At 35.4% G+C, this 12,376-nt stretch overlaps 1 protein-coding gene across 3 annotated transcripts in view; it reads left to right on the top strand.

Annotated features, from left to right (window-relative positions):
• AHI1 (Abelson helper integration site 1) overlaps positions 1-12,376 on the top strand; it is a 119,815-nt gene that overhangs the window by 35,311 nt on the left and 72,128 nt on the right. For all 3 annotated transcript variants that reach the window (XR_005104909.1, XM_037391994.1, XM_037391995.1), the window contains exon 18: positions 1,319-1,521. Coding sequence is in view for 2 of the 3 variants with exons in the window: in XM_037391994.1 (XP_037247891.1) it covers positions 1,319-1,521 (203 nt within the window). In the remaining variant the exon portion in view is untranslated. The remainder of the gene's footprint in view (positions 1-1,318; positions 1,522-12,376) is intronic.

Genomic DNA, 12,376 nt, shown 5'->3' with positions numbered 1-12,376 from the left:
CAGAGGTCATGTTGCATCTAGATAGTAAATAATGTTGATACAGATTATGCAATATATTTTGCATATCTGTAACAGATTTTTGTTTGAATTATATTTGCAGTGAACATAGATTTCTAAAGCTCATCCTGTCTTTTTATATTTGTTTTTTTTAAATAACACGTAGTAATGAGATTACTCATATCAAATCTCACAGTTTGTCTGGTGAACTGGTTGACTTTTACAGGAAAATAAAGTGGAATGACTTCACAGTCAATATTCAGTGCTAAACTTCAACCCAGTAAGATATCTGCATTCTAGAGTGCAATGAACAATTTTTCAGGTGGAGAACTTCAACATTTTTTGACTGTTCAGCAGACAGTGAGCTTTTAAAAAGTATAGGGTAGTTTATATATATGCGTGTGTGTATTTAGAGATCATTCAGATATCACACTGGTAGTTGGTTGTATCATCTGGCTGCTTAACTAAGTCACTGATGACAGTAAGTTTTTGTATAGGTTGTGGTCTTTTCTATATTGTCTGTTACTAAACTTTTTGTTCCTTTTTTGGTTAAAAGCACACGCTTTGCTTTCAGAAGATAGTCTTACTGCCTTAGTGTTGAAAGAGTTAATCATATAGTAATACTAATTTCAGTCATTGACACAGTTTTTAAGACTCCAACAGTATGTGTTTTACATACACCAACAGTTTCATGAATGTCCTAGACAAAACTTTCATGAATTTTTTAAACTTTGTTCCTTGAGACCACAGTACAAAATTTGAAAAAGTCAAACAAATTGTTTAAATTACAGCAAGCACAACTTTCATCAAAAGTATCCTATTCTAGAACAGGCTACCTCCTAAGAATGTCTGCTATGCCTGTAGAAACTTCTGAAATTTTACTTGAGTATAATAGCTCACTTGAACTAGGCCGAAAAAAATGTGAAACGTACCTAGTAAAATAGCTGGCTTGAACTCAGTGCAAGCTCTGTAACTTTCTTGCCTTTGAAAAAGTCCTTTCTCTTCCCCACCCTTCGATATATCTGCATGGAGAACACTTGTTTATAAGCAATACAAAAATATCACTTCTGTGTGAGAGGTTAGTGAACACAGATAACAGAAGGGGGAGGCACTGTGATCAGGAAGAGTTAGGGGGAAATGAGGTACTGTGGGGAAAATTTTATGTCGTTTTCATGTTTTCCATATAGCACTGTTAGTACAGATTCTGATGGTGTTTGACTGAAGATATGGCTGGCGAAACAACAGCTATCATTCAATTGGGTTTTTTTCCCGTGGCAACGTAAGGCTTCACCTGACACATTAATATTGGTTATTTCTACAGTTGCACAACAGGAAGCTGAACTTGTAAAAGATCTCGGTTCATCACTTACCACAGCTGCACCAAGAGGGCCACAGTTCTTTAGCAGTTTCTCTGAAATTCCTGTACAAAATAGTTCAGTGATGTCTCCAGCAGATCAGTTTGTCAGTGTTGCAAGAGCATCAATGAGAATGCAGAAGGTGAAACAAAAACTTGATTCTGTTTTGGTAAGTCAAATTTAATTAATTTCCAGAAATATGAACTTTGGCTGACAAGACTACATATTTTGGGATTGATACATGTAACAGAACATATGTATGTAATCTTGGGATCTGTTCTTTAGAAATGAAGACATCTCTCACTAATATTTATGCACCTGTAAGTAGCTCTTTCAAAGAGATTGTCTAAAACTTAGTGGGTTTTATTTACCTAGTACTGATGACAACCAAACAGTAGAGCATGTGGCATCTCTGCAAAAACATATTTAATAAATATCAGTAGCTACGAGGGATGGGAGACACCAAAGTAGAGGAGGAAACACAAAGGGAAAACATGTCAGGAGGCACAAGTGGAGATACAGGAGGAGGGCTGTGAGGAGGCAGAAAAGAAGACACAGAAAGAAGCACAGAGGTGATGCAGGAGACCCAAAATGATGCACAAATGGAGATACAGGGGAGATAACGCAGTAGGCATGAAGGGAAAGATGGGAGATGTGCGAGGACACAAAAGAAGATGTGGGCGGAGGTAAACCTTTGAAGGGACTACAACCCATGGAGGAGTCCATGCTGTACAGGTACAGTCTCCAAGGGGACTTCAGCTGGTGGAGGACCAACACCAAAGCAGTTGAAAGGAGTAAGAAACAAGGAGAGACAAAAAGAGCAAACCGCTCTGCACTGATCCCACTCTCTTGGCCCATTTATTGCCTTACCAAATGGACTGAGTGTAACATAATGACAAAAGCAAGGAGACTGGGGACTAGAAGGAAGGAGAGAGAGGGGGTCTGAAGCGAAGCTGAGACAGACAAAGAGGGAGGTAAAGTGTTTTCTTTGGGTGTTTGACTGTTTGTCTTGTTTCTCAATACCCAAGTCAGTAATTAAAACATTTTGTAATTGGCAATAAATTTAATTAAGTTAAATTCACCAACTTCAGACAATTTTGCATGCGACAAGAATGCAGTATATTCCTGAATAGCGCTGTTCAGTTATAACTACTGTTCATAATGACAGAACTGCATTTGGGTTTACCGTTCTGGGACAAGCAGTGTACTTTGTAGACAGTAAACCAGGCCTGAGGTCATGCCTGGGGTCATGTTTTATGAGACAAAGGTGCTGGAACCTCCGAACAGCAGATCTGCCAACACAGGGTGTTCTGGGTTTGATGTGTGTGAACTTAACAGCAGCAGCTAACGGATGTAAAATTAACTTATAAGTGCAGTTCGGAGGTCTGCGGCTTAGATAGATGATTTGAATGTAATGTAAATACATTAAAATTTGGTTTAAGCTAGATAGAAATAGAGAATATTCTGATCCTGTATGACGGGTTTTTTTGTGTGGTGATCAGTGTCTTCAGGTCCCTTTAGAACCAATGTTTTGGGGTTCTTTTTCCCTTTTTTTTGTTTTTCTTCTTTGCTGCCTAAACAGGAACCTTAATGAATGATAGAGGAAGTTTCTTTTCTTCTCTTCTGTAACATTACCATTCTTGTTTGCCCAGAACATGTGTAATTAAAACCAAGAGTTGAATATTGGGCTAAAGCTTTAGCAATTCACAAAAGCTAGGACATTTTGTTACAAAAGGTAAAAATTAATTTCTCTATGAAACCGGAATGCAGAATTGCCTTTTACCACATAGAGAAATTACAGTATAGTGAATCTTTGCAGCAATTATTATTTATCTCTGTCTCAATGAACTAATGCTAATATATGTTTCTATTCACAGAAGTTTTTGATAGGAAAACACTTAACCCATCTCTACTCATTTAAAGAACTCATAAGTTCTTTTCATCCAGTATTAGTATTTATGTATTTAAAATTTCACTTCCATCTAGCAGTCACAATACCTGTTTGTAACTGCATGACAAGGGATTGATGCATGTTCTGTAGATATGGGGAGAAGGGCTTCCATTAAAGGTATAAATAATATCCTAGCTCTGAAATTGTGGGGTGGGTTGTTTTTTTTTTAGATGTCAAAACTTCAATGCTAAAATTTGAAGGAGAGAAAAAACTTGTAGCACTTAAGGACAGCATCTCTGTAGTACTAGTCCTGGAATCAGTTATGTTGGCTGCCTCATCTCTTAACATGTGAATAATTCTAAATTAATTAGAAGTATGATTGGCTTTTCTGGTCTATACTTCACAATGTATTTGTGAAAAGTGTTATTAAAAGGTTATCAGTGGTTACCAAAATTCTGGTACTTGGTGCAGTATTATTCAAGTAGAATGTGGAAATATTCTTTCCTGTATACAGAAACACTTAAAACTGTTTTAATTTTTTTATTGTCCTTTGAGTGCATTTATTACCATGCCAGAAGTCATTAAGGGAGTAGGTACTGTGAGAGAATCCAGAAGCTTATACCTCAGATTGCATCAAATCTACTGAGCTTTCATCATTAAATCTAGGACTGTAAAGTATGGTCATATATGATGCTTTGGTATAGTATACATCAAATACTGTACTGTGTAGTCCTTCCAGATGGTCTCCTTTTAGAATTTAGTTGAGATGCAAATATATCTTGTTGTGTGAAAGCAGAACAATTTAAAGCCACTGCTTTTCAGAAAAAATATGCAACCTTTTTAATGAACACATGAACATGATACTGATACTATCTAAGCCATGATGTGGAAGAAGATGTTAACTCATCCTTTTGTCTGCAGCAAAGACCTAGAGGCAGAGATGAATGCTGAAGGGGTGTGTATTTTTTATGCTACCATTGTCAGTCTTGTAAGAATCTGTCTTCCAGGTCATCTTGGTTTTGGTAGAATCTGAAACACCATGCTTGGCTTCTGGGTTTTAGTGCAAATCAGGAACATAGGAGTTCTATAGTAATTTACTATAACTTCTACCTGAAGGTAGAAAACCAGAGGGTAAGAACTGAGGACTCTTGTTAAAACATTGCCAATTCTGTGAACATTTTTGGCCAAGTACAAGGCAATGCTGCAATGTCTCAGCAGTCTGAAAGACCTTTTTCACTTGATCGTGCCTACAATAAAAAATTTTTATCTGCAGACTGTCAGAGGAGGTACAGAATACTGTAATCTTATCTATCACCCATGCAAGAAATTTGCAGTATTTTTAAACCCTCATTTCAGTAAGTTCATAGAATTGTCTTAAATTTCTTGTAAGCTTTTCCCAAAGAAAACTTGCAAATGAATAGGAAACCTTTTTTTTTATACTGTGTATGACATAGTTGGAGGAAAAAAAAAAGGAAAAAAAGCACTTAATTTTATTTCTTATTAAAACCAAAAATGTAGCTGAATAGTTTTCAGAAAACCATAAATAAGATCTACTCCAACTGAATATGAGGGGGATGCTTGTGTGTTTCAACTTGGGAAATCCAGGATGAGCCCATGTATTCAGCACTGTAATTGGTTCTGGACATCCCTTCTGAACAATAATATAGTAAAATGAGAAGTAGTTCAAATAGGAGAAACACAAATGCCAAGAGCTGTTGAAGAGCTTGCATGTAATGAGATTGACTAGAGCTCCTCAGCTTTGCAGGGTGGTGCAGGTGGAGATGAGTGAGAGGAAAGTTGTGCCATAAATACATGAAATCAGGAGCAGTATTGGAAAAAAAATATTGTTTCTTACATCTGAAGTAGAGACATAGGCTGAAATTAAATACACAGAGTGCTGTGAAGGTCAGGAGTGTACATGGGTTCACAGAGATTTTGGGCAAATTCATGAAGAAGAGATTAAGCAAAAGCTGTTGGTCCAATGAACCAGTGTTACTGCCAGCTGATGCTCAAGGGGTTCCTGAACTGCTGAGTGATGAAAGTGAAATGGCCTACAGGAGAAAGATCACTCTAAACTTATGTGCCTTACCTGCTACACTTTACTGTTGAAAAATGTAAGGATGGATCTTTGATCTAACACGTTATAATTACTCTTACATTATGGAGTATATAGATGATATATGTAAAAGTTATATGACAGGTGCATGGTATTATTGTGTTACTTATTAGTAGGTTGTGTTGTAATTCTCCATAAGAGTTACTAATGTTCTTTTCATTACATCAGATTAGTAAATAATTTAAAAAATCATTAAAGTTCAGTTGAATTTTAAAATGTAAATGAAGTTATATTTCTTCCAGTTTTGCTTTTATAGCAATTTCAAGTCAGATCCATATGGCCCGCTGCATGATAGATTTGGGGTTTAGTTCATTAATTATCATATTAGCAGGTAACATGATCCTGTAACATAGGCAGTCATTTTTCTGATGACTTGCGCAATACATTCCACTGGAATGAGGGTCTTTAAATTAAATAGGTGCTTTTGAATAGTGCTGTGTACTTTTTCCTATTCCTTTTCCAGTATTCCTCTTCAGAATTCTAGGAGATGCTTTTCTTACTCCAGGAAGTTCTGTTGCAATTATTACTTTAAACGTAGCTACTCCCAGTGGCAGACTTAGAAGGATGTTTTTTATAAGCCATGGTGGAACCACTTTTGGATCTGAAATCATATAACCCTACGCACTTCATTTACTGGATAAAAAAACTTCTTACAAACTTTTTTCCGTTTACCAGGCAGATACTGTGAGTTGTTGTGATTGCCTGAAATGATTGGTGATATGAAATGGTTGAAGTATTACTAGAAGCTTTATATAGGTAAAATGCTTAATACCATATGAAAGCTTTGCCAAAATTTTACTTCATATGTCTTGAAGAAGTAGTTTGTTATAAGGTAAGGTTTTGGAAATTTTAATGAATTTTGCTTCTCATTTCATTAAATTCACCAGTTTTAATTAAGTTGCCTGTGTTAGAAAAAGTTGAACAAACAGCTATTCTTTTTTCTGTGGTTTGTTGGTTTGGTTGTTTTTTTTCTCCTTTGTGAAAATCTTACAAAGCAAGTCAGATCCTTAAAATCTCTTCTGTTTTCCTATGTTATAATATTCTTTACGTGGTAAGAAATTTTTCTAGGCATTCTTTCTAGCAAGCATCAGATGGATTTTAAAACAACACAGTCAAAACAGGGAAAGGAAAGGAAAAAAGGAACTTGTGTCTTTTGTAGATGAAGAAATTTTGGCACAGATGTAACATGAGTAGTTTCACAAACTATTCTCATACTGATCTGGATGGATTTACTGCAAGTAGTTACTCTACAGTAATTGCTAGTTTTCCCACACTTACCTAGTGAATGAAATAAAATAGGTAGCTTATCTTGCTTATACTATTAGGTAAGATCATTGTCTAGGTAGTTACCTTAGAAATAAGTAGTGTGTTATAAACATGCCTTCCAGCTTGGCAGCAATGCAGCCTGAACCTCCTCCAGAGTAAGATCTGGTACCAGAACTCTGAAATTCTCCACTAGCGTGGTAGCTAACATGGAGCATAAAGAGACTGAAATGGCTCTTTATGGCAAGACTGTACTTTCAAATATCTGGTCGTGGGAATATTTACTGAATTCCCTGAATATGTAATTTAAATGTATTAAGGTCTTTTTCCTCTCCTCTACTATTTCTTATACTTTTAATTACAAAAGTCAATGAGGAATTGTGTGCATCTTTTGTTGGATACACAGATTCTTATAGGGAGTCACTACAAATTTTACTGTGAATATGGAATTTAAATCTGCATGCTCTCAGCCTTTTACTCAAATGAAGTGTGACCTGTATGAATCTAGTTAGAGTATCAGCACAGTAATATTTATACACCAGTGGTCTTATTTCCTGTGCTTACAGCACAGATGATTGTCTTTAATTCTTGCTTAATATTTGCTAACATTACCATTTGAATAGAGGTCTAAAGTAGCAATAGTAAGCTGCAGTGAACTGTGGCAGGAGATTTTGTTCCACTACTAGTCTTTTTCAGCATTGTATTTCTCTCAGTGGCTTGTGTTTATATAAAAGGTATGTCAGACACAAGAAATTAATTGTATTATTTTTTTAACATAAAACTATATCCATCATAATTTTATCAGAGGGTAAAATAAGATGGTGGTAAGCATTTTTTAAAGTGTGCAGCTTTTACTGGTGGTCCTTTACTTACATTTCCAGTTTTACCATCATAGTTTTCTCACCATAAATGTTTGTACAGTATTAAGGAAAAGTTGCACTGTTTGTTTTCTCCCTGCTAAACAAATTAAACAGGGACATCTGAGTAATAGTATGTTTATGCAAAACATATTTTAGAGCAGAGAAAGCTAGATTCACTCATGCTGGTAAACCCCAGCAAATGATATCTCCTTCTGGCTTATTGTCACCAAAGCATGGAGAAAGCAGCTTATTAAGAACTTTTTATGTCAGAAAATACTGCAAATGTGCACTGAGTCAACTAATAACGTTGTTGACAATTGTTTTTTTGAACATTGGTGCATGTGCTTCTTGCAACATGTTGGGTGCAGAAAGGAACATTAATCATGGCTCAAATACTGAGATAGTGTAAGTTGAGAATTAAAGAAGGCCATACAAGATTAAACCACTAATATTTTTTTAATAAAATTTCGCATATTCCTTTTATTTTTTGTTAGCTGAGGAAAGCAATTTGGTTTTAATTCAAGTCAATGATACAGAAAATAAGTTTATGTCTTTGCATCCAAAAGTGCTGCTTATTCTAGGGAAATCCAGTCAGGATTTGTTTTTTACCTTTCTCTATGGTTACATTACAGTTAATTGCTGGAATAAGCAAATGAGGCCTTGTCAGCCTAAGAAATTAGATTACACTTTTTGTTTATGTGCTTAAATTTAAAAACAATTTAGTGAAGTGCAACCCTGGTTATACTTTTTTTAATAATAGGAATGATAATGAAATTCTCAGAATGTTATCTTTTTATATATCTATCTCTGTGGGGAAAAAAATGTGGATTTTTAATCTGCCAAAGAAGGACTTTATATATGATGAGAAAAGCTTAGTCTAACCAAATACTTGGGGAGCAGTCGGGATGGGGAGGGGGACAGGATTACAAATGTCTGAGTAGTTACACGATTACCTGAAACTGTATACAGTATTTAGACTCATGTCCTAATGTGTTTTACCAGCAGGTACAGAGGAATAGGATTCTATATGTATTTGATAAGATTTGGGTCACAAGAACTTCAGGTGTCTGTTTTCCTTAGTAGGAAGAGAAATTAAATTGCAAGACAAGTATCTCTGGGTGTGTTTTGTATATGACACAATTTCATCAATTTTTCATTTGCACAAAATACGACATTTTTAAAATTTAACCACTGAAGTAATGGATTTTTATTTTGCCTGGTCTTAGGTTCTTTGATAATAAAGAGTCATAACCAACTGCAGAAGAGGTTACAGTATACACAGCAATCTTTTGGTTCTTACTAAGCAAGACAAACCTAATTTTTGCTAGTATTGGTGCTGACATTGCCCAGTTCTGCTCAAATGTGTGTATCCAGGCATGTTCTTAAGCAGAAATGCCAGTTTTATCCAATCCAGGAAAGGTCATACACTCTGTGTTTAATGGCTGAGTGAGTTTGTACAAGCTGTGTATAACTGAGCCTGTATTTAACAGTTTTGTGTCTCATATGAAGAATTTGGTTTTCCTTGTGGCTAAAAGTAAGAAGCTCACTATTCCAAATGTTCATAGTAATCTTAATTTCTTAAGATTCCACACCACCCCACCCCGGCCAAAGAAAAACAAAAAAAGGGGAAAACTTTTGTGGTAGGCCTGTCATTGAAATACCAGAACTCTCTGTCAGAACTGAGGAATTGAATGTATATTAATTACTGTGTGATGAAACGTATCTATAGACAATGGCTGCATCTAAACTGTAGGATCAAGCATTTTCTAGCATCAATTTTCATATTTATGCCCTGGTCACTTCTGGGCTTCTGTGGGGTAAAACAATGGAGCACCCAAGTTACGAGGGAACTGTGTTGCCATCTGGATGGGTTAGTCTAGAAATTACTTAAGAACAGAACAGATTGATCTCTTAAGTGATTGCAGAATACCTTTAGAATCCCAGCCTTCATTGGAGTCCTCCTAACACTATTGTCAGAGAAATGATTGCATTTTTACAAAGATGTAAACTTGATTCAAACTAACATTCCAAACTTAATAGCTGTAGTACTGTACTGCTCCTTTAAGCATTATCGCCTATGTATTTTCTGTCTAGCATTGAGAAAACCAGCAGAATTTGTGTTCTTTTTTTATTTCCAATTCAATTGTCAGCTTTTAAAGTCTGCGTAATCATGGTTTAATAACTTTATTTAAATTGTTTTTAGAAACAGCATCCTAGAGGCCTGAAGTTTCAAAAGGGAAGCCTAAAACTAAAATAATAAGAGAGAGCATAGAGCTGGCCACCTTGATTTGACTTGCAAGTATATATGGAAATGTACATTATATTGGTTGCAAAGGTCAGAAAATTGCATTCTCAGGGAAAAAGAGAAATTGTTATTGTCAGCTTGTCAAGTCTTGCAGTATTGTTTTCTGTGTCATGCAATGCACTTTAATGTAAAAACTAGTTCCACTGAAAATGTTTATTTGCATAATTTGCATAGAGCAGCCCTAACACAAAAAAGAAAATGCAAATCAGCTTTGTTTAAACTTGGCAAGAATTATGTAGGTATCCTTTTGTGCTACAAAACCTGCATGAATGTTATAACTCTTGGTTTTACTCAATTTGGGATAGTAGTAAACTGTGTCTTTGATAAAGCTGTGGTTTGTGCATGAAGCAAGCAGAGCCTGTTGTGAAAATTAAGTAGATTGGTGGTTGGCTATCTTAGCCAACTTTACTCGTTGTTGTAAAGGTATTTAGCAATGCCTTCCCACAGCATGCATTTCAAAAAAAAAAAATTGCTTCACTCTGTTCTGTAGGTAGCCTTATGTCTGTCTGTTGTAGGAGAGTTAATTATTATTTTTAGGACAGTATACTTCACCTGCAAACGGTTCTGCTGAATAATTAGTGCTCACTTATTAGCTGAGTGGTTCCTTCTTCTCTTATAATGTTGTGGGGGTTTTTTTTCCTCTATGGGGTTTTTAGAGATTTAAATAATACCTAAGACCTAGTAGCAGACGGGTCATTAAAACTCTGATTTTATGTTTACTTTGAATGGGCAATCTTTTTTGGCTCACCTGTGCTGAGCTTCATTACCATTAAGGGGAGGAATGAATCACTCCTGTAAGACTGCTTAAATTTAAAATTTTCTTTTTAATATCTCTTTTATAAAAATGTTTTTTATTTTGGTTTTAAGGACTTTGAGAGAAGGAAGAGTTTTAAGAACTTGTTTTGCATTTTAAAAAGGCCGATTTTCTTAAATCTTCAGGACCATACATTCAGTCTTCTAATGTATGTGTCTATTGCATTTGATTTCAAAGCATGCTGTTTGGTGTATAATGAGAGTATTTGGGTAATACAGCTGGAAAGTAAGTGAATTAAATGCTGTACATTAATAACTTACATGCAAGGTTCCATATCTCTTGCATAATTCAAGCACCACAATCAAGGCGAATTTCTCCTGATGTTTTTTTCCCTCCAGGAGAACCAGGGATGTCTGTTAAGTACTAGTTTTGAATAGTTTGCTCTGCTGTGTTTAGTCTGATTTTGAAATGCTGACATATTCAACCACTCTTCATTCCATGGTAGTGTCTGAAACCAACTTTTTGATAGCAAATTTGAAAGAGAATTCCATGAGAATACTTGAATGGATAACACACCTTTGTATCACTCATGGTGTAGTGTGCACTCAGCAAGAAATTCACGCAGGGGGAGATGGTCTCATTTGTCTTCCTGCAGAAAGGCTCTCCCTAGATCTGACGGTGGATAACAGTGGAAGCTGAGCTCAGTGCATTTGCAGAACAGATTATTTTTCTGTATTTGAGTGAACACATCAGGTAGTGGCTTTCCACTGTGTGTGTGTATCAGAGAAAACTTTGGATTAATGAAACTTAGTCACTTGCATGCCTGAAGGTAAGAAAAGCAGATGGATTTTGTTGTTCAGGAAAATAGGCTTCTCCATTCTGCTTTCATTTCACAACTACTGTTTATTAATACTCTGTTAAATTTGTATACTGCAGTAAAATTTAGCTGGTTTAATGCTTTTTTAAAGTCATGTTCAATAGTTGATCCGATTTTCTGTCTTTCTGGTCAGTTTTGGAGTATAGTAATTACAGTTGTACACAGTTGCTGAGAGAGTACTTGACTAGTAGAAGACAGTTTTTATTATTAACTTCTTTCAGTAGAGTTAAATCCATATTGCTACACAAAAACCAGATGAAGATCTATTGTAGTAGTACAGAGGAGATGATAGCAGATATCCTATATGGCCCCATCAATCCATGTTTTTAGTGCTATATTACCTGCGTCCCAGTACACCTGCCAATGACCAGATATTCTGCATTGTTGAAATCTGTTGAATTGTTTCATATTTGTTAAATGACAGAAACAGTAGTTATATAAATTATATCACTTCTGGAAATAAGCCACTGGTTCACTTTGTTATAGCTGTCTCCTTTATTTAAACAGAATTTACAAGCCAGTAGATTGAAAGTTTGCAAAATGTCATTTTTCTGTTTTGGCTTACAACTGAAGTTTGAGGGTCTGATATAGAGTTTACTGAGGCCAAAGAAAGTGCTCCACTGAGTGTGGGATTTTAGTTGGATTAAGTGACTATATGCATTTATTCTAGATTGTGAAGTAGGCTTGACTTTGGAAAGGTCAAGTATTATGTTGTTTTATGTAACTAACTCAATAAATTTAGCATATGAATCTATTTCGTTTGAAGAAAGTTACATATATTTTATTTAAGGCCTATTTTCCATCCCTTTTGGCTGTATTATCAAGGCAGCCAGTGAAAATGTGTTTTACAAACTGTAAAACTCTCCATGGGATCACGTGATAAAAAACCTAAGATTCTCATAATATATTTTTTACATAGACTGTATTGGATAATAATAATAAAGTTCGAGAAAGGTTT

This window comes from Falco rusticolus, chromosome 6 (assembly GCF_015220075.1).
Source record: "Falco rusticolus isolate bFalRus1 chromosome 6, bFalRus1.pri, whole genome shotgun sequence".
In the NCBI taxonomy this organism is placed as follows: Eukaryota; Metazoa; Chordata; class Aves; order Falconiformes; family Falconidae; genus Falco; species Falco rusticolus.
This window is presented reverse-complemented; position numbering and strand designations above follow the sequence as displayed.